Below are 23841 nucleotides of genomic sequence, written 5' to 3'. Positions count from 1 at the left end.
CCTTTATAAGCTATAGAGATACGATAAATGTTATTAGTTGACTACCTACTTAATTGCCTAATGTATTCCTTTTTAAGTGAACTCTTAATGGAGTCCATGGACTTACTTAACTGCTGAGAATTTGGTAGATATATTGTTTCCTGGGACCCGTGGACTGTCTTATTTATGTAGTCAGGGGTAAATGTTGAATGCAGTTCTATTCCAAGACCTAGTTATAGGGTTTGGTGAATAGATACTAAAGTTGAAAATATCTAAATGTATGTTTTTCTGAATCTCTCTCTGCAGGATGACGTAGCTTTGCCAAAGACTTAGAAGCTAAGCAGAAAATGAGCTTAACATCCTGGTTTTTGGTGAGCAGTGGAGGCACTCGCCACAGGCTGCCACGAGAAATGATTTTTGTTGGAAGAGATGACTGTGAGCTCATGTTGCAGGTAATTGCATCTGCCTTCTGTATGTGTCTACTCAAAACCTGGAACTGACATGAAATATTTTTCTACTCCTTTGGAGAGCAACTCTACTTAACATTTGAACTTTCCAGCTCTCCCTCTTTAAGCTCTAGCTACTAGTTTAATAAATTTTCTCCCCCTTGTATTGTTTAAAAATAAGTTGTAAGTCTTGGAGATTATATTTTGAAAAATGAGAGCTTTGAGTAGAGAAGTTTGTTTTTAAGAAGTAAGAAGTTTCACATTATACACTTTTAAAATAAGACTTGTAAATAATTCATAAAATTAGCATAGCATGAAGTAAAATGAATTTTAATCATGGGTACTTAATTGATACTGGAATTAATCTCTTTTTCTTTTAGAGGTTTTCATTATGATATCTTCCAGTAGTTTGAGCATACAGATTGTTGGCATTTACTGAATTATGTACAAAGGAGTTACTTTTAAAAGATAATTTTAAGATTTTTTTTAATTAATTTATTCATTTTTAAATTTATTTATTTATTTTATTTATTTTTGGCTGTGTTGGGTTTTCGTTGCTGCACGCGGGCTTTCTCTAGTTGCGGTGCACGGGCTTCTCATTGTGGTAGCTTCTCTTGTTGCGGAGTATGGGCTCTAGGTGCAGGGACTTAGTAGTTGTGGCTCGCAGGCTCTAGAGCACAGGCTCAGTAGTTGTGGCACACAGGCTTAGTTGCTCCGCGGCATGTGGGGTCTTCCCGGACCAGGACTTGAACCCCTGTCCCCTGCGTTGGCAGGCGGATTCTTAACCCCTGTGCCACCAGGGAAGCCCTTTTAAGATGTTTTTGAGCAAAGTAATTAGAAAAATGCATCCCCAGGTTTTTGAGATTTAGTTACTTTAATAGGTCCTGACAATCTAGAATAGAATCTTACCCCCTTGCCCTCCCCCCTTTTGTTGGTTAAAAACTGTAAACAAGTACTTAGAATAGAGAGATTTGTTCTGTTAGCCCAGTGTTTCTCAACTGGGGTGATCCTGTCTCCCCCCACCTCCCCCAAAAGATATTTGGAAGTATTTGGAGACATTTTGATTTTCTTTTTTTTTAAGAGACAGTTTATTTATTTATTTATTTATTTAGGCTGCCCCAGGTGTTAGTTGCGGCACATGGGATCTTCGTCGCGGCATGCAGGATCTTTAGTTGCAGCATCCAGACTTCTTAGTTGCAGGATCTTTAGTTGCGCCGTGCAGGATCTTTAGTTGCACTGGAATCTAGTTCCCTGTCCAGGGATTGAACCTGGGCCCCCTGCATTGGGAGCGCAGAGTCTTACCCACTGGACAACCAGGGAAGTCCCCATTTTGATTGTTGTGCATGGTAGAGGGTTGGAGGTGGTTGCTACTGACATCAGTAGGCAAAGGTCAAGAGACCAGGGGGGGTTGCAAACATCCTACAGTATATAACATACTTCTTCATACCCCCTATACCGCCCCCACCAAACACACCCAACAAAGAATTATTTGGCCAAAAATATCAATAGTGCTGAGACTGAGAAACCCTACATTGTCCCCAGAAAAGTCAGATTTGCATATGTTTACGTACGTTTTTACTTTAAAAGTAAAGAACGTATTTTATAGTTTTGAGACAGTAAAAGTAAAGCCACTATATAGCTGTATATGAGTTACATGTATAATGAAACCTTAATTAAAGAAATTCAATGAGAGAAATAGAATAGTACAGAGATTTTTTGGGCTCCTCAGTGAGATGGAGTAGTGAGACTAGCAACTGAGAAGAAGGCAGTAATGATTCTGTTTGGATATAGGCCCCTTGTAACTGGAACATATCTTAGGTTCAAACTGGGGGGAACTCATTCATTAGAGACTGGAAGAGGTACTTTCTATGTGGCATTTGTATCAACCAGCAGAGCAGTATCTTAGGAAATGTGGGAATGGCTGTTTAGGAACTTGCAGAATAAATCTTTTCTTACATGGAGATAAGATTAAGAGACATGACTGGTAAGGTGTCCGTGTCCTGGATTATGTGTAACGAATGTAAGTTGTCTGACAATTTGTGAGGTGGAGGGAGGAAGCTGAGAGTCCACGGAGACCAAGATGGGTTCCAATTCACAGGACACACCATCGGAGAGGAGAGAGCTACACAGAGAAAGAACTCTGTGGAGGATTACCCTTGAGTATGCAGTTGAGTACTGATCAGCACACATAAGTGAAGAAACTACCCAAGGGCAGAGGAAAGAAACCCACTCAAATTAGAGTTAACAGTACCCGGCACTAACAGGGTCAGGAATGGTGCCTGTTGCTAACAGCCAGACTGGAAAACCTCACAATTCACAGGGCATTGGCCTCTACCCCTTAGTAGTGGGGAAATAATTAACCCTAGTCTGAGTTCTACTCTTATCTCAATCTTAAAAACAATACTCAAAAGGGTCACACTGTTTTTAAGTAACTTAGCTGTGTCCCAGACCAAAGTTCAAGAATATTTATAGGAATACAGAAGTACAAAGGTAAAATTCCCAGTGTTTGTTAGCCAATAAAAAATTATCAGGCCTGTAAAGAAGCAGGAAAATGTGACCCATAATGAAGATTGATTAAAGATTTTTTGTTTCTGAAGAGTTTGGCAAAGTTTGGCAAAATTTAAAAATGGCAAAACAATCTTGTAAAAGAAGAATAAAGTTGCACAACTCACACTTCTTCACTTCAAAATTTATTACAAAGCTAGCAATACTGGAATAAGGGTAGATGTACAGACAAATGGAACAGAATGAAGAGTTCAGAAGGAAACCCATATATCTATGGCTGTTACGGTTTGAATTGTGTCCCCCCCCAAAAGATGTATCAAAGTCCTAATATCCCGTACTTGTGAATGTGATCTTATTAGGAAATAGGATCTTTGAGGATGTGATCAAGTTAAGATGAAGTCATTAGGGTGGACCTTAAGCCAATATAACTTGGTGTCATAAGATGAGGAGAAAACAGACACAGAGAGAAGACAGCCATGTAAAGATAGAAGCAGAGATTAAGAGTTATGCTACCAGAAGCTAAGGAAACCTGGGGCTACCAGAAACTGGAAGAGGCAAGGAAGGATTCTTCCCTGGAAGTTTTGGAGGAAACATCGCCCTGCCAACTCCTTGATTCTGGACTTCGTGAATCCAGAACTTTGAGAGAATAAACTTGGACTGTTTTAAGCCACTCAATTTATGGTACTTTGTTATGGCAGCCCAAGGAAACTGCTACAGTAGGTTTTTGAGAAGGGTGCCAAGTCCATTCAGTAAAGGAAAGAATGGTCTTTCCAACAGATAAAGCTAGGACAACCAGATTTCTACACGTAAAAGAATGAATTTAGACCCCTACCTTACAACATATATAAAAATTAACTCGAAATGGATCAGTGACCTGAATCTAAGAGCTAAAGCCATAAAACTCTTAGAAGAAATCATAGGGATAAATCATGACCTTGGATTTGGCAGTGGATTCTTAGATATGATACCAATAGCACAAGCAACAAAAGAAAAAGTAGGTAAATTGGACTTCATCAAAATTAAAAACTTGTGCATCTAAGGATACTATCAAGAGAGGAAAAAGACAACTCACAGAATTGGAGAAAATATTTGCAAAACTATATATATCTTATAATATCCAGAGTATATAAAGAACTCCTACAACTCAACAACAAATACACAAACAACCCCCTTAAAAAATGGTCAAAAAACTTGAGTAGACATCTCTCCAAAGAAGATATAAAAATGGCTAATAAGCACATGAAAGTCACTCAACATCATTTGTCATTAAGAAATGCAGATCAGAACCGCAATGAAATACTGCTTCATATCTACTGGGATGGCAATAATGTTAAAAAGAAACAAAAAAGAAGAAGATAAGTGTTGGGAAGGGTGTGGAGAAATTGAAATTCTTGTACTTTGCTGGTGGGAATGTGTAAAATGGGGTAGCCGCTGTGGAAAACAATTTAGGGGTTCCTCAAAAAGCTAAATAGAATTATCATATGACCCAGCAATTCCACTAGTAGGCTATACCCAGAATAATTGAAAGCTAGGATTCAAACAGATACTTGTATTTAAGTCAGTGTTCATTGTAGTGTTATTCATAGTAGCCAAAGGTGACAACATCCCAAGTGTCCAGCAGCAGATGAAGGGATAAACAAAATGCAGTATATATCAATACATATAATGGATTATTATTCAGCTACAAAAAGAAACGAAGTTTGAATACATGCTGCAACAGAAATGAACCTTGAAAACATTATGCTAAATGAAATAAGCCAGAAACAATGACAAATATTGTATGGTTCTACTTACATGAACTATCTAAAACAAGCAAATTCGTAGAGATATAAAGTAAATTAGTGGTTACCAGTGGCTGGAGGAAGGAGGGTTGAAGAGTTATTGCTTTACAGTTACAGTTTCTGTTTGGAGTGATGAAAAAATTTTGGAAAGGGGTATGGTTTGGGGTGTTAAATTTTGGAATCAGATATTGTGAAACGGTGATGATTACACAACATTGTAAATTTAATTAATGCCACTGAATCGTACAACGAAAATGGTTAAAATGACAAATATTATGTTATATATATTTTACCACAGTGAAAAATCTAGAAGGAAATCAATGGCAATAGAATTTGAAAATATCTTTGAATCGATTCAGGTATCATAAACAAAATAATGCCTTTACAACAGAAATTTAAAGAAAATCAATAATTTTTAAAGCGCAAAAACCAATATTTCCACTATAAGAAGTCAAAAATTAACATAACATTTTTATTTAAAGTTCATCAAAGTGTCTGATGTGGGCATCTATTCTACTTATATTTTTAAATTTATGCTTTATTTTAAAAATAAAATATAAAGTTTGTGAAACTCCATGATCAGGCAAGAAAAAAACCAGTTTTGACCTGTTCCTCAGACCCCACCTCTAAAGATACTTCTTCCTTTTATCTGATAGGAGGATACTCCTTTTAGCACTAACCTAGACACAGTGTATTCTCTGAAAAAGTTCCATGATTTGATCGCCATGATGGTTACCTGGTAGTCAGAATCAGTGCTACAAATTAATGGAACTCTTCTTAGTACAGAAAGACACATCTTTTGTATGGAAGTAAGAACAAGTATTTGCAAATTGTATTTAGTTTTTAAATGGTTTAGTCGAGGAGCTTCAAGATGGCGAAAGAGTAAGACGTGGAGATCACCTTCCTCCCCACAAATACATCAGAAATACATCTACATGTGGAACAACTCCTACAGAACACCTACTGAACGCTGGCAGAAGACCTCAGACCTCCCAAAAGGCAAGAAACTCCCCCACGTACCTGGGTAGGGCAAAAGAAAAAAGAAAAAAGAGAGACAAAAGAATAGGGATGGGACCTGCACCAGTGGGAGGGAGCTGCAAAAGAGGAAAGGTTTCCACACACTAGGAAGCCCCTTCGCGGGCGGAGACTGCGGGTGGCGGAGGGGGGAAGCTTCAGAGTCACGGAGGAGAGCGCAGCAACAGAGGGCAAAGCAGAGAGATTCCTGCACGGAGGATCAGTGCTGACCAGCACTCAACAGCCCTAGAGGCTTGTCTCCTCACCCCTCGGGACAGGTGGGGGCTGGGAGCTGAGGCTCGGGCTTTGGTTGGATCCCAGGGAGAGGACTGGGGTTGGCTGTGTGAACACAGCCTGAAGAGGGCTAGTGCACCACGGCTAGCCAGGAGGGAGTCCAGGAAAAAGTCTGGAGCTGCCGAAGAGGCAAGAGACTTTTTCATGCCTCTTTGTTTCCTGGTGCGCGAGGAGAAGGGATTAAGAGCGCTGCTTAAAGGAGCTCCAAAGACGGGCGTGAGCTGCGGCTATCAGTGTGGACCCCAGAGACGGGCATGAGACGCTAAGGCTGCTACTGCAGCCACCAAGAAGCCTGTGTGCAAGCACAGGTCACTATTCACACCTCCCTTCCCGGGAGCCTGTGCAGCCCGCCACTGCCAGGGTCCCGTGATCCAGGGACAACTTACCCGGGAGAACGCACGGCGCGCCTCAGGCTGGTGCAACGTCACGCTGGCCTCTGCCGCCGCAGGCTCGTCCTGCATCCGTACCCCTCCCTACACCCGGCCTGAGTGAGCCAGGGCCCCCGAATCGGCTGCTCCTTTAATGCCGTCCTGTCTGAGCGAAGAACAGACGCCCTCAGGTGACCTACACGCAGAGGCGGGGCCAAATCTAAAGCTGAAACCCAGGAGCTGTGCAAACAAAGAAGAGAAAGGGAAATCTCTCCCAGCAGCATCAGGAGCAGCAGATTAAATCTCCACAATCAACTTGATGTACCCTGCATCTGTGGAATACCTGAATAGACAACAGATCATCCCAAATTGAGGAGGTGGACTTTGGGAGCAATTCCACATTGAGGAGATGGACTTTGGGAGCAATTTGTTTTTCCTTTTTTCTCTTTTTGTAACTGTGTATGTGTATGCATCTATGTGTGATTTTGTCTGTATAGGTTTGCTTTTACCATTTGTCCTAGGGTTCTGTCTGTCTTTTTTTAGTATAGTTTTTAGCGCTTGTCATTGGTGGATTTGTTTTTTGGTTTGGTTGCTCTCTTCTTTCTTTCCTTCTTTTTTTTTTTATTACTTTAAAAAAATTTTTTTAATAATTATGTTTTATTTTTTATTTTAATAATTTTTCAATTTAACTTAATTTAATTTTATCTTCTTTTTTTCTTTCTATTTTTTCTCCCTTTTATTCTGAGCTGTGTGGATGACAAGCTCTTGGTGCTCCACCCAGGTGTCAGGGCTGTGCCTCTGAGGTGGGAGAGCCAAGTTGAGGACATTGGTCCACAAGAGACCTCCCAGCTCCAGGTAATGTCAAATGGCGAAAATCTCCCAGAGATCTCCATCTCAACACCAAGACCCAGCTCCACTCAACGACTAGCAAGCTCCAGTGCTAAACACCCTATACCAAACAACTAGCAAGACAGGAACACAACCTCACCCATTAGCAAGAGGCTGCCTAAAATCATAATAAGGCCACAGACACCCCAAAACACACCACCAGACATGGACCTGCCCACCAGAAAGACAAGATCCAGCCTAATCCACCAGAACACAGGCCCTAGTCCCCTCCCCCAGGAGGCGTACACAGCCCACTGAAATAACCATAGCCACTGGGGGCAGACACCAAACACAACGGGAACTACGAACCTGCAGCCTATGAAAAGGAGACCCCCAATACAGTAAGGTAACCAAAATGAGAAACAGACAGCAGATGAAGGAGCAAGGTAAAAACCCACCAGACCAAACAAATGAAGAGGAAATAGGCAGTCTACCTGAAAAAGAATTCAGAATAATGATAGTAAAGATGATCCAAAATCTTGGAAATAGAATGGAGAAAATACAAGAAATGCTTAACAAGGACCTAGAAGGGCTAAAGAGCAAACAAACAGTTTTGAACCACACAATAAATGAAATTAAAAATTCTCTAAAAGGGATCAATAGCAGAATAACTGAGGCAAAAGAACGGATAAGTGACCTGGAAGATAAAATAGTGGAAATAACTACTGCAGAGCAGAATAAAGAAAAAAGAATGAAAAGAACTGAGGACAGTCTCAGAGACCTCTGGGACAACATTAAATGCACCAACATTCGAATTATAGGGGTCCCAGAAGAAGAAGAGAAAAAGAAAGGGACTGAGAAAATATTTGAAGAGATTCTAGTTGAAACCTTCCCTAATACGGGAAAAGAAAGAGTTAATCAAGTCCAGAAAGCACAGAGAGTCCTATACAGGATAAATCTAAGGAGAAACACGCCAAGACACATATTAATCAAACCATCAAAAATTAAATACAAAGAAAAAATATTAAAAGCAACAAGGGAAAAACAACAAATAACACACAAGGGAATCGCCATAAGGTTAACAGCTGATCTTTCAGCAGAAACTCTGCAAGCCAGAAGGGAGTGGCAGGACATATTTGGGAAAAACCTAAAACCAAGATTACTCTACCCAGCAAGGATCTCATTCAGATTCGCCGGAGAAATTAAAACCTTTATACACACGCAAAAGCTAAGAGAATTCAGCACCACCAAACCAGTTTTACAACAAATCCTAAAGAAACTTCTCTAGGCAGGAAACACAAGAGAAGGAAAAGACCTACAATAACAAACCCAGAACAATTAAGAAAATGGTAATAGGAACATACATATCGATAATTACCTTAAATGTAAATGGATTAAATGCTCCAAGCAAAAGACATAGACTGGCTGAATGGATACAAAAACAAGACCCGTATATATGCTGTCTACAAGAGACCCACTTCAGACCTAGGGACACATACAGACTGAAAGTGAGGGGATGGAAAAAGATATTCCATACAAATGGAAATCAAAAGAAAGCTGGTGTAGCAATTCTCATATCAGACAAAATCGACTTTAAAATAAAGACTATTACGAGAGACACTAGAAGGACACTACCTAATATCAAGGGATCGATCCAAGAAGAAGATATAACAATTGTAAATATTTATGCACCCAACATAGGAGCACCTGAATACATAAGGCAAATACTAACAGCCATAAAAGGGGAAATCGACAGCAGCACAGTCATAGTAGGGGACTTTAACACCCCACTTTCACCAATGGACAGATCATCCAAAATGAAAATAAACAAGGAAACACAAGCTTTAAATGATACATTAAACAAGATGAACTTAATTGATATTTATAGGACATTCCATCCAAAAACAACAGAATACATTTTCTTCTGAAGTGCTCATGGAACATTTTCCACAATCGATCATACCGTGGGTCACAAATCAAGCCTTGGTAAATTTAAGAGAATTGAAATCATATCAAGTATCTTTTCTGACTACAATGCTATGAGACTAGATATCAGTTACAGGAAAAAATCTGTAAAACATAAAAACACATGGAGGCTAAACAATACACTACTTAATAACCAAGAGATCACTGAACAAATCAAAGAGGAAATCAAAAAATACCTAGAAACAAATGACATTGAAAACACGACGACCCAAAACCTATGGGATGCAGCAAAAGCAGTTCTAAGAGGGAAGTTTATAGCAATACAATCCTACCTTAAGAAACAAGAAACATCTCAAATAACCAACCTAACCTTACACCTAAAGCAATTAGAGAAAGAAGAACAAAAAAACCCCAATGTTAGCAGAAGGAAAGAAATCATAAAGATCAGATCAGAAATAAATGAAACAAAAATGAAGGAAACAATAGCAAAGATCTATAAAGCTAAAAGCTGGTGCTTTGGGAAGATAAACAAAATTGATAAACCATTAGGCAGACTCATCAAGAAAAAGAGGGAGAAGACTCAAATCAATAGAATTAGAAATGAAAACGGAGAAGTAACAACTGACATAGCAGAAATACAAAGGATCATGAGAGCTAACTACAAGCAACTATATGCCAATAAAATGGACAACCTGGAAAAAATGAACAAATTCTTAGAAATACACAACCTTCGGAGACTGAACCAGGAAGAAATAGAAAATATGAACAGATCAATCACAAGCACTGAAATTGAAACTGTGATTAAAAATCTTCCAACAAACAAAAGCCCAGGACCAGATGGCTTCACAGGCGAATTCTATCAAACATTTAGAGAAGAGCTAACACCTATCCTTCTCAAACTCTTCCAAAATATTACAGAGGGAGGAACACTCCCAAACTCATTCTACGAGGCCACCATCACCCTGATACCAAAACCAGACAAAGATGTCACAAAGAAAGAAAACTACAGGCCAATATCATTGATGAACATAGATGCAAAATTTCTTAGCAAAATAGTAGCAAACAGAATCCAACAGCACATTAAAAGGATCATACACCATGATCAAGTGGGGTTTATCCCAGGAATGCAAGGATTCTTCAATATACACAAATCAATCAATGTGTTACATCATATTAATAAATTGAAGGAGAAAAACCATATGATCATCTCAATAGATGCAGAGAAAGCTTTTGACAGAATTCAACACCCATGTATGATAAAAACCCTCCAGAAAGTAGGCATAGAGGGAACTTACCTCAACATAATAAAGGCTATATATGACAATCCCACAGCCAACATCATCCTCAATGGTGAAAAACGGAAACCATTTCCACTAAGATCAGGAACAATACAAGATTGCCCACTCTTACCAGTATTATTCAACATAGTTTTGGAAGTTTTAGCCACAGAAATCAGAGAAGAAAAAGAAATAAAAGGAATCCAAATTGGAAAAAAAGAAGTAAAGCTATCACTGTTTGCAGATTACGTGATAGTATACATAGAGAATCCTAAAGATGCTATCAGAAAACTACTAGAGCTAATCAATGAATTTGGTAAAGTTGCAGGATACCAAATTAATGCACAGAAATCTCTTGCATTCCTATACACTAATGATGAAAAATCTGAAAGTGAAGTTAAGAAAACAGTCACATTTACCATTACAACAAAAAGAATAAAATATCTAGGAATAATCCTACCTAAGGAGACAAAAGACCTGTATGCAGAAAATTATAAGACACTGATGAAAGAAATTAAAGATGATACAAACAGATTGAGAGATATACCATATTCTTGGATTGGAAGAATCAACATTGTGAAAATGACTCTACTACACAAAGCAATCTACAGATTCAGTGCAATCCCTATCAACCTACCAATGGCCTTTTTCACAGAACCAGACAAAAAATTTCACAATTTGTATGGAAACACAAAAGACCCCGAATAGCCAAAGCAATCTTGAGAAAGAAAAATGAAGCTGGAGGAATCAGGCTCCCTGACTTCAGACTATACTACAAAGCTACAGTAATCAAGACAGTTTGGTACTGGCACAAAAACAGAAATATAGATCAATGGAACAGGATAGAAAGCCCAGAGATAAACCCACACACATAGGGTCACCTTATCTTTGATAAAGGAGGCAAGAATATACAGTGGAGAAAAGACAGCCTCTTCAATAAGTGGTGCTGGGAAAACTGTACAGCTCCATGTAAAAGAATGAGATTAGAACACTCACTAACACCATACACAAAAATAAACTCAAAATGGATTAAAGACCTAAGTGTAAGGCCAGACACTATCAAACTCTTAGAGGAAAACATAGGCAGAACACTCTATGACATAAATCACAGCAAGATCCTTTTTGACCCAGCTCCTAGAGAAATGGAAATAAAAAGAAAAATAAACAAATGGGACCTAATGAAACGTAAAAGCTTTTGCACAGCTAAGGAAACCATAAGACGAAAAGACAACCCTCAGAATGGGAGAAAATATTTGCAAATGAAGCAACTGACAAAGGATTAATCTCCAAAATATACAAGCAGCTCACACAGCTCCATATCAAAAAAACAAACAACCCAATCCAAAAACGGGCAGAAGACCTAGATAGACATTTCTCCAAAGAAGATATATAGATTGCCAACAAGCACATGAAAGAATGCTCAAAATCATTAATCATTAGAGAACTTGAAATCAAAACTACAGTGAGGTATCACCTCACACTGGTCAGGATGGCCATCATCAAAAAATCTACAAACAATAAATGCTTGAGAGGGTGTGGAGAAAAGGGAACCCTCTTGCCCTGTTGTTGGGAATGTCAATTGACACAGCCACTATGGAGAACAGTATGGAGGTTCCTTAAAAAACTAAAATTAGAACTACCATATGACCCAGCAATCCCACTACTGGGCATATACCCTGAGAAAACCATCATTCAAAAAGAGTCATCTACCACAATGTTCATTGCAGCTCTATTTGCAATAGCCAGGACATGGAAGCAAGCTAAGTGTCCATCAACAGATGAATGGATAAAGAAGATGTGGCACAAATATACAATGGAATATTACTCAGTCATAAAAAGAAACGAAATGGAGTTATTTGTAGTGAGGTGGATGGACCTAGAGTCTGTCATACAGAGTGAAGTAAGTCAGAAAGAGAAAAACAAATACCGTATGCTAACACATATACATGGAATCTAAAAAAAAAAAATGGTCATGAAGAACCTAGGGGCAAGATGGGAATAAAGATGCAGACCTACTAGAGAATGGACTTGAGGATACAGCGAGGGGGAAGGGTAAGGTGGTACAAAGTGAGAGAGTGGCATGGACATATATACACTACCAAATGCAAAAGAGATAGCTAGTGGGAAGCAGCCGCATAACACAGGGAGATCAGTTCGGTGCTTTGTGACCACCTAGAGGGGTGGGATAGGGAGTGTGGGAGGGCGGGAGATGCAAGAGGGAAGAGATACGGGGACATGTGTATATGTATAGCTGATTCACTTTGTTATAAAGCAGAAATTAACACACCACTGTAAAGCAATTATACTCCAATAAAGATGTGAAAAAAAAAAAGGCAAAGCCTTATAAAGTAAAATAAAATAAATAAATAAATGGTGTAGTCTTTCATAGAATATTAGTAAAATAAATGGATTAGTTAAAACTTACTGTTCATTTTATGTTATTTCTGAACAGTGAACTAAGCTCACGTATGGAGAAGTGGAGACTTACAAGTATATAAATATTAGTGAAATATATTTGTTTTGAAAACTTGGAGCTCTCGAGTTGATGAAGTTATGATTTCATTTTAAGGCGTTATGTAGATGAAATGGTTCTACATTGGTTAGATCAGTTGGTGTGATAATTAAAATGGTTAGAAATACAAATAATTACTATTTGTTTGCTTTTTAATGAGTAAATAAAAGATCTTTTAAATTTTGTTAACCTAATTTAGCATTTATGGTTTAAAACCCTTTATTTTTAACATACAGAAAACAACTGGTTAGTTGTTAGGTTTTAGAATCTCTGCCTCTGAATAATGTTCAGTAGTTTCTTACCTGTAAAGATTTCAACTATAAATAGATTTACCAGCACTGTAAACATACTTTGATGATAATGTAGCTTAAAACCCTGTGCAAAACGGAAACAAATGATCCATGAGGTCATATGCTCTGTTTGATTACAATTACATTTTTTTGTTAATTATGACCAAAAAAATGTTTTGAATTTTTGTTGCTGTTATTTCATCTCATTCCAGAAAAGGTAGTCTAAAGAATGTAGTCATTGAGAAGAAAATGTGCTTGGATATTAAAGAGTAGGAGATTAAACACGGGATTCTGGAATTCGAGTTTTGTTTCTGCCACTTACGTTGGAAGGCTTTAGCAAATTAATGAACTTGCTATGCTTGTTTGTCTTGCTATAGAAAGATGATTATGCGATGCTATGTTCCATAAGACATATTATGTAAAATAAATCTTAGAGAGCCGTGAATGAAAGGTATAATGTATATATAATGTATGTATAACTGGGTAAAGATTATACTGTCTTTGTTTTGAGTGACACACAATATTACTACTATTAAAAGTACCATGCCGTTGAATAATACTTTCTCTTGTTCTCAGTGTTCATTTATGTTGATTCAGTTCTTCCTCAAGAATTTCTTAAAGATATAATTACCTCCATTCTACAGATGATAAAATTAAGATTCAGAAAGACTTAGTCACTGTGTTTTATTACAATATATTGGATTCCTCTATATACAAGTTGAGTTGCATTTTGAAAAAAGTTCATATCTAAATTCTAATTTTATCTTCATAAGTTTTTTTAATTGTACCAAGTGCATGAATTTTACTCGATTTGGAGAATCATCATCATACTAATTAAATAGTTTTCCTAATGCATAATAGAAAATATAATAAAATTATATTTGACTCACTGTTTTAGTATTTTAATTTTTGTATGATGTATTAATGACGGAATATGTTTTGAAGATCATAGGTTAGTAATTTTCATCTATCCTTTGGAGCACATAGCAAAGGATAAATCACTGTTTATTATTATGATTGTAAAAACACAACTGGACTTTTAAAGAATCTTTCAGCTACACTATCTTTAAAAAATTTTTTTTTAATTATTTATTTATTTTTGGCTGTGTTAGGTCTTCGTTGCTGCGCGCGGGCATTCTCTAGTTGCGGCGAGCGGGGGCTACTCTTTGTTGCGGTGTGTGGGCTCCTCATTGCGGTGGCTTCTCTTGTTGCACAGCACTGGCTCTAGGCGCGCGGGCTTCTGTAGTTGTGGCTTGTGGGCTCAGTAGTTGTGGCTCACGGGCTCTAGAGCGCAGACTCAGTAGTTGTGGCACACGGGCTTAGTTGCTCTGAGGCATGTGGGATCTTCCCGGACCAGGACTCGAACCTGTGTCCCCTTCATTGGCAGGCGGATTCTTAACCATTGCGCCACCAGGGAAGCCCCTCTTTTAAAATTTTTAAATGATGAGACATACAGTGGCAATCTTTCTCTTTTTAGTTTTTTCTTAACATATGTATCCATGTATTTGTGTCTTTTTCTCTCATATTTTTAGTAGGAAAGAGAAGTAACAGCCATTTCATATCCAAAGCATGTATGACACATATCAGGTAACCATTTGTACCATTTCATATGTTAGTTTTTAGTTAGAAATTAGTCAGTGTGAGTCTTTGCTGCTTTATTGTTGTGCCCAGCCTGAAATTTTTTTTTTATGTTTTGATTTTATTTGATGGCAGACTTTTTCTTCTTTGTTTGTTGCAGGAAAGGAAGTATTTCTTCCTAAAAAAAGTATTATTGCTTCATTTTGTTACTCTTATTTTCCAAAATTTTCTGGTTTTATAATCATCTGAGAGCCACAATTTTTTGTTTGTTTGTTTTGGTTTGGTTCTGTTGTTTTAAGCCACCTGGTTTGTAGGCTTCTTAAAATTTGGTCTGAACTTTGTAACTTCAATACTTTTGCTATTTTATACATAAGAAAACTTTTCTACCTCCATTCTTTATGAAATGAGATTGGCCAAATAGCATGGATTTTCTTTCCATCAAACCTTTTTAAACATATACTATGTGTAGGCTGAGGTATCAATGTGTATACAGATAGGGTCTCTCTGTCCTTTAAGACTTAGAGTCTAGTAGAAGGATATGTGTATGTAAATAAGTGGGTATAAACAGTATGATACAGGACAGTGATGGGAGTTGGTATGGGGTACAGAAAAAAGAGATTGGTCAGTTCTGCCTGCAAGGAAATGTGGGAATGTGAAATCTGGAAAGACTTCTGGAGGAGATTGCTTTAGCTGAATTATCTTAAAAGATGAATAAATGGTTTCTGGAAGGTTAGAGTGTGGTTGAGTGCGTGGTATTGAAGATAGCATGGCATTCAGTGTCTATTTAGGTAAATTAAAATATTTCCTTGTAGTTTGTATATAAGATGTGAAGGCAAACGTTTTGAGAGATTAATACTTGGGCATTAGAAGAGGCCAGATCTTGGAAGGCCTTGTGTACTATATTAAAGACTTGGTGTATCTTACCTTAGCCAGTAAGAGGATTGAGGAGTTTTTAAGCAGAGCAATATTTCCTTTTCAGATGCTTTGCATGCATTTAATCCTCACAAAAAAAATCTGTGAGCTAGGTATACCTTTTTGTAGAATGATTATACAAAGATTAGTAATTTTACCAAGGTCTCACAACTGGCAAGTGGCTGGATCAGTTCTTTTTGACTCCAACACCTGTGCTTTAAACTACTATTCTATATTACTGCTCAGGATTAGAGATTGGAATTGGTATAAGCAGTTAGATGATTATAATAATCTAGGAAGAGACGGTTAAGTTCTAAGGAAGAGAGTATCATTTAAAATGAAGAACAGAAGACAGAGCAGGAGAGAGATTGAAAATAGAAGGCTGTGCTTTCTAGTTATATATAATGAACGAGGGAGAGAAAAAGAATGTAAGACCTAGCCTTTCTGGCATGGAAATAGATGAAGTAGTGGTTCAGGAGGTGTACTTTTGGGGAACAAGATAATGAGTTTGAGGTTCCTGAGGGATACCCAGATTGAGATATTAAACAGAAAACTGGAAATAAATATATGAAGCTGAGCAGAGTAGTCCATGAAGAAGGTAGAGATTTGGGGATTAGGAGCATAAAGGGAACAGTTGAAGCCAGGGGGGAATCTAGGTTATATAGAGAAGGAAGTAAAGTCAGAGTTATAGGATGTGGTTGCTTGGGAGAAAAGGAAGGGGTCAGAATATTAGATGTCTTGCGGTTGTCAAAGGACTTAGGTAATATACTAGTAAATTATTGTAAATAATTGAGAAAACTGGAAGAATAGGAGAATGTAGTCACAGAGAAATACTACGGCTTAGATTCCATAGGTGGAATCAATTTCGCATGATAAAGTTTAGCAGTGGGAGCGGTATGACAAGATATGTTAAGGATTTTGGTTGTGGGAGTAGAGAAGGCTAGATTTTTATATGGGTTATCTACAGAGACATTTAAAATCAACCATGAAGAAGTAGGAATTTGAATTTACCATTACCCCAAAACTTAAGTCAAAAAGTTAGAATGACCGCAAATGATTGCAGCAACCTGGGAGGTGAGTGTGAGTGTGTGTGTGTAAATATATAGTGTGTATGTATATTTATTTATACTTATATTTATATATAGGTGGATAACAAGAACTTCAGAAAAGTAAAAAGTTTTTTTCATCGGAGGGGGAAAGTAATGGTCTAGAAGCCACAATAGTAGACTGGACTGCAGTTCAGACTGCATCTCTGAACTCAACAGAATATTGGATTTAGGAGGATATCATCCACTTTAAAGGAATGTCGTGGAAATAGTGTTCTCAGGGGGAAAGCCAGATTTTAAAGGAAGGAAGTAAGAGATAACCCTAAGAGCTTGAGAATGAAGAGGCGTTTCAAGTAAGGAGGATTCTCAAGAGTGTAGTGTAAAAGCCTTGGGAAGAGGGTCTTTGTAGAAAGTAAAACTTATGAGGGAAGAGGCATAGGCTCTTGTGGGGGAAAGGACTATAAGGGGATAGTGACTAGAGAGTCTTGCATTCTTTTTTTTTTTTTTTTTAATAAATTTATTTTATTTATTTATTTTTTTGGCTGCTTTGGGTCTTTGTTGCTGTGCATGGGCTTTCTCTAGTTGCTGTGAGCAGGGGATACTCTTTGTTGCAGTGCGTGGGCCTCTCATTGTGGTGGCTTCTCTTGTTGTGGAGCACGGGCTCTAGGCACGCAGGCTTCAGTAGTTGTGGCACACGGGCTCAGCAGTTGTGGCTCATGGGCTCTAGAGCGCAGGCTCAGTAGTTGTGGTGCATGGGCTTCGTTGCTCCACGGCATGTGGGATCTTCCCGGATCAGGGCTCGAACCCGTGTTCCCTGCATTGGCAGGCGAATTCTTAACTACTGCGCCACCAGGGAAGTCCCACCATTAGGGACTTTTTTTTTTTTAATTTTTTTTTAATTAATTAATTTATTTATTTTGGCTGTGTTGGGTCTTCGTTTCTGTGCGAGGGCCCTCTCTAGTGGTGGGGAGCGGTGGCCACTCTTCATTGCGGTGTACGGGCCTCTCACTGTCGTGGCCTCTCTTGTTGCGGAGCACAGGCTCCAGACGCGCAGGCTCAGTAATTGTGGCTCACGGGCCTAGTCGCTCTGCGGCATGTGGGATCTTCCCAGACCAGGTCTCGAACCCGTGTCCTCTGCATTGGCAGGCAGATTCTCAACCACTGCACCACCAGGGAAGCCCGAGTCTTGCATTCTTACCAAAGGCATAAGGTGGAACAAATAAGAGATCTGGTCAAAATTGACTATCTTTTGATTTAAACCTGGACCAGATAAGGTTTTTCCATTAGTATTAGAAATTTGATGAAGTTAGCTGTCTTTGTCAGGGTTTAAATTGTATGTTTCTGAGAGATTATTAAATTTTTATTGAAAAGCTCAAATGGGTTGTGAAAATTAAGTTGCAATGCACTTTCTCCTGGCTCAGTTTAATCTAGAGGAAGTGTGAATTTATCTGGAAATGAAAATGGTTTAATGCTTGTGTGGTTAGATGAGAATAACAAATCTTTTTTATTCCCTCAGTTTTTCTTGACCACTTACTTGACATATTATATTCTATAATCTTGGTTTCCTGCTTAGTTTCTGTGATGGGTACAGAAACACACTGATACCTTGAATACATTTGATAAATAAGAACAGGCATTTTTATTTGCTTTCATTGGCTGTTATTTTTTGAAGAGTTACACAAATGCAATGACTTGTCCTGTGATTTCTAAACTGATGATATCCCTTGCCTTGAGTTCATAAGACCAGTCTTCTCAAAAAGTTATTAAGGTCTTTATTAAACAAAGAAAAAAGATGCTTTTTCTGGTTCCATATAACATGCCCACTCCTTCACTCCTCAATCTCCAAAGCTGTAGTGGCATCTCAGTGAACTCTCATTTTCTTAAGTGTGCTCTACGTTTAGTAGTAGGTTTTCTTGTATTATCTACCCCCATAAACGATTTGAGGGCAGGGTGCATGTCAGATTCAGAATATTCCAGGTTTCTATCAAGTTGTAAACTTAGGGAATTGGCCTCTTCAAATTATTTCCTCCTCAGTTTTTTCTCCATATCTCTGAGCCATGTAGACTTCCCTCAAAAGCTGCCATTCCCTGACTCTATGAGCAGCCATTCGATTTTTTTTCTCCATATCTAACAGTAAATTTTCACTTTCCTTTCTGATTTCTTTTCCTCAAGTCTCGTTTAGATTTTTTCCCCTTGAATTTCATCACACTCTCTTCTAAGAACTTCTGCCCTTTCTCTGTATTCTCTTGCTCACAGAGAGATTATTTACGGTAGTCTAGTCACTATTTATTTAGAGGTTGCATATACTTGAACTCTCACTTGCCTTACAACATGTAGAGATGTTTTTTCTTCCTTAGACTAATTCAACTTGATAAATCCACAGTTAGGAGAAATTATTTTTGTAATCGTGCTTCATTTGCTTCTTATCACCCTAATAACTGAATTTAGTATTTCATTAATTTAAACAGAGTGACAGTTTAAACATGACAATAAAAACCAAAACAAAGTTTAAGTAACTTTTAGATTTAATGCAGGTGTTTTGCAGCAGTCTAATTTGCCATAATAGATGGTTTTTCAGGCAAGCTGTAGAGAAGTGGGGGTAATAGTACTATTCATGAAGTTACTCTGAATTCTGAGATTTGCAGTTTGTCCTAAAGAAATTGAGATTGCAGAAAAAACAAAACAACCCCCCCCCCAGATCAACCTTTAAGAAGAATAAAAGTGTATGTATGATAAATCTTTAGGTTTTGTTGGAAGATTGCTTTAGGTCACATATTGTTTCTTCCTAATGTCAGTTATTTTAATACAGAGTTTTGTGTGCTGAAAGGAAAGACCAAAACTTTTTCAATACAGAATTTAAGCGAATTGGGTAACGGACTTTTTAATTTTTGTAATATTTATTTGGAAAGGATTATTTCAACTAGGATTTATATCTTTATTATTATTTTATTAGTTGCTGACCTTTCCCATTTTTCTAATGTGGCTAGGAGTAAGGCTGTGTTTACTGTTTGTTATAGCTACAAGTGTCAGAGGTTAATATTTCCTATAGTGTCCTTGGTTTTTTCTCCCTTGTTGTCTTTGAGTTTTCGTAGAGGCTCCTTCTTATATAGTGCTTTACAGTTTTTTCTATTGTATTGAAACGTCCATTGTAATGGTAATAATAATAGTTATTTATAAATCCCTGTTGATATGATGGTAAGGTTTGGGAGGAGGGGAAGCATGCTGAAGTACTGTTAGTTCTCAGTCTTTGACCTTCACAAGTACATCTCAGCTTTTTTTTGTTCACCTCCTTAGGTGAGACAGGAAGGCTAGATGAGGCTGGAGTTGGGTATTTCCATCCTCCCATGTCAGTTAGGCTCTGGTAAAACCCACACTGGTTGATTTGCGTGAGCTCTGGAAAAGTAGTTTTCCTTGAGGACAGGCTGTTGCTGAGGAGAGCAGAATGGGTGTATTTCAAAATGACTACTTTCCCTCTCACCATGCCAGAAGCATGAGAAGATTTTTCTCCAATCCTCACCCTGAGATCCTTGTGGGGCTTCTGGAGGTAAAACTCACAAAAAAATGATGTTCCCGCCAAGGCTGTGCCCCCAGGAGTTCTTGCTTTCAAGCTAGTTGACATTCAAGTTTCCAGCAATTAATCATTTAACCTTTAAGCTTTCCTACCAGTTGGAGGCTGCAGCAGTAGTTTCAACTGCTCCCAGTGAGCTATGATTCTCTGTATTCGCCTGTCTCTCCAGATTTCAGAGTGGCAGTTGACCTTATGACCTCAATTTTCATATGAAACTAAGACAAGTTTTTGATTTTCAGTTTAACTTTTTTCTTGCTATGAGGATAGGAACGATGACTTCCAAGCTCCTTACATGCTGGACTGGAAACTGAAAATTATATCTCCTCCCCATTTTGGATGCTTCCTTTGCTTTTAGTATGCCAAGGTTCACATAGTAACCCAGTAATAAATGGTTCTTGAGTTCACGTTCAGTGGTTCTCAGACTATTTCTTCCTGTGACTGTAGTGATATTTCCTTTGGATACAAATTTCCAAAGGCTTGTAGTTCATCTCTGAGCTACTTTCATCTGCAGATAACTCACTAAGCTCTGGAGAAAGAGAGTGTGTGTGTACCTTAAAAGAGACTTAAAAGCAATTTTCAAAAATCAGTTTGCCATTCTAATTCCTTTTTTTGACTTTCTCTTTCTCTCTTAGACCTCTCCCATGAGTTTTAGAACCCATGTTTTAAGCAAGGATAATTTTATTCAGGAACATATCACATTGTGTCCCTTAATCTTTGGTATTGAAAGATGTAAATCCTATATGGTGATTTTTCTTACAGTGAGGTATATAAAACATAAAATTATAATTCACATGATTTCCATATAAGAATTTCAAATTATAAAAAAAAATTATTGTTGTTCAATACATTCAACAAAGTCAACTGAATTAAATTCTCTCAAAAGTAGAACGTGTGACTTTGGTAGAAAAGAATGTCTTAAAATTTTGGCTGCTTTCCTCTTTGGGAAGTGATGCCAAATTTCTGTTAAATAGTAACAGTTTAAATCTTATTGAATCTACTTTTACTTTGGTATTTCCCTATATTTATCTGCTATCCTATTAACATAAAGTATTTAGACAAAAATCTTTGTTTTTGTTATTTATTCTAGCATTTTCTTGTGTTTACTAACTTAAAGAATTTTCTTTCAGTCTCGTAGTGTGGATAAGCAACATGCTGTAATCAATTACGATGCCTCTACTGATGAACATTTGGTGAAAGATTTGGGCAGCCTAAATGGGGTAAGTTAAGAGTTTGCTTTCTGTCTTATTTGAATTTTTTGTTTAATATTGTAAGAAAACAAATATAACACAAAATCCTGTTTGTGTTATATTTCCTTTTCTTTAGTTTGCACTTACTTTTAAATGCTTACTAGGTACATAGCACTTTGAGGACCATACGGTAGAATATGAATGTAGCCCATGTTTCCAAGAAATGATGTTGGTAGTAAATACTTAACAGGAATTCAGATGGTTGTTGGTTGTTATTATCCAGTGGTTAAAAAAAGACTTCTTTAAGGAGGTTAAGATGAAAGCTTGCCCTTACTGAATGGCTTGAATTTATATGAGATAAAGCAGTGGAAAGTCATGACAGTAAGAATGCAAAAAAGCACTCTTGGGAGTCAGAGAAGTATGGGTTAACTTTGGAAAAAAAAAAGATGCAAACGTGGTTTGGTACCAGATGGTTGGAGGATCTTCTATACTAGAGTAAAAAGTGAAACACATCCATTTACCTTAACAAATGTGGTATATGATCTAAATACTAGTGTTTATTATTGCTTCTTTGGTTTCCTACATTGAAGATTTTTGTGTTATTGCAGTGAATTTTTTCCTAATTCTTCATTTGATCTTTCTACATTGGCAGAATGTAAGTAGCTGCAGAATAAGAGAATGCTAAAGTATTGAATAATTTATCTTATTTTTTCTCAATTTTCTCATGGCTCTGCTAACATAAGCAAATATAATTTTGTTCAGATCTGTGCTGTTGAATTTCTTAAAATGACTTTAACAGAAATTAAATGTATCCGAACTTCTTCTAACTGCTGCTTCTTTTCAAAATATACATTAAACATTATATGGAAAAACATCTGCAGAAATTTGGCAAATATGGTAAAACTTTTTTTTTCTTGTCCTGAATTGGCCTGCTACTGAAGGACTTTTATGTTTATTCACTGAGATACTTTTTTTGTAGGCATGTTTTTATGTTAGTTTTATTCACACCTTTATTTGTTTCTCATGACACATAAAACTAAGTCTTAATCCTCATGTTTGAACTGAAATACCTCACATTTGGCATCACCCACTTTTCCAGATTCATGATCCATCATCACATTTTCCTTGCCATACCTCCAAAACAGTAGTTTTCCTACTATACTGTCTCCTTCTCCAAATAATTTGTTAGATTTTCTGCAGCCCAGTAGTTCTTCCATCTGCCTTGTCATTTGTAAAAGTTGTACTTACTTTTAAAAATAAAATACAAATTCTACATCTTCCTGAAGGGAGCAGAGAAAAGGTATTTAAGAGTATTGACTTGTTAACGTGTTGAATGGATTAAAGTAGAAGGAGATAAGCAGATGATGTAGAAACTGTTTTACCATGGGCCATGTCAGGAAGCATTTCGATTCCAAGGTGCTATTTAAGGAGTTACTCTCTTCCTTCTCTGCACCTACAGACTTCTGTTTTAATCTCTGTTTTGGGTGCTTTATGAGCCTTGTATCTGCTTGTGCATATCTGTCACTGTGCTAGATTATGTGCTTCTGAACAGTTCATGTGCCTTTTGCTTCTGGTAAGTACACCACAGTGCCTAGCACAAGGTTCTGCACAGTGCATGAACCCAGTAAATCTTTTCGAATGGAATTGAATGAATTTTTTTTTTTTTTTTAAACATCTTTATTGAAGTATAATTGCCTTACAATAGTGTGTTAGCTTCTGCTTTATAACAAAGTGAATCAGTTATACATATACAATATGTTCCCATTTCTCTTCCCTCTTGCATCTCCCTCCCTCCCACCCTCCCCATCCCACCCCTCTAGGTGGTCACAAAGCACCGAGCTGATCTCCCTGTGCTATGCGGCTGCTTCCCACTAGCTATCTATTTTACATTTGATAGTGTATATATGTCCATGACACTCTCTTACCCTGTCACATCTCACCCCACCCCCTCCCCATATCCTCAAGTCCATTCTCTAGTAGGTCTGTGTCTTTATTCCCGTCTTGCCACTAGGTTCTTCATGGCCTTTTTTTTTTTTTTCCTTAGATTCCGTATATATGTGTTAGCATACTGTATTTGTTTTTCTCTTTCTGACTTACTTCACTCTGTATGACAGACTCTAACTCCATCCACCTCATTACAAATACCTCCATTTCATTTCTTTTTATGGCTGAGTAATATTCCATTGTATATATGTGCCACATCTTCTTTATCCATTCATCTGTCGATGGACATTTAGGTTGCTTCCAGGTCCTGGCTATTGTAAATAGAGCTGCAATGAACATTGTGGTACATGATACTTTTTGACCTATGGTTTTCTCAGGGTATATGC

General features: G+C 37.6%; 1 protein-coding gene across 15 annotated transcripts in view; it reads left to right on the top strand.

Moving 5' to 3' along the window:
* Nucleotides 1-23841, top strand: part of CEP170 (centrosomal protein 170) — a 147448-nt gene that overhangs the window by 36295 nt on the left and 87312 nt on the right. For 8 of the 15 annotated variants that reach the window (XM_059940762.1, XM_059940761.1, XM_059940760.1 and 5 more), the window contains exons 1-3: nucleotides 317-431; nucleotides 7134-7242; nucleotides 21452-21541. In XM_059940762.1, the coding sequence (XP_059796745.1) occupies nucleotides 409-431; nucleotides 7134-7242; nucleotides 21452-21541 (222 nt within the window). In that variant the 5' untranslated portion in view covers nucleotides 317-408. Of the gene's footprint in view, nucleotides 1-285; nucleotides 432-7133; nucleotides 7243-21451; nucleotides 21542-23841 lie in introns of those variants that run through there. The other 7 variants (XM_059940752.1, XM_059940754.1, XM_059940785.1 and 4 more) reach the window with 1 other exon arrangement.

Source organism: Balaenoptera ricei, chromosome 1 (assembly GCF_028023285.1).
Source record: "Balaenoptera ricei isolate mBalRic1 chromosome 1, mBalRic1.hap2, whole genome shotgun sequence".
Classification (NCBI taxonomy): domain Eukaryota; kingdom Metazoa; phylum Chordata; class Mammalia; order Artiodactyla; family Balaenopteridae; genus Balaenoptera; species Balaenoptera ricei.
This window is presented reverse-complemented; position numbering and strand designations above follow the sequence as displayed.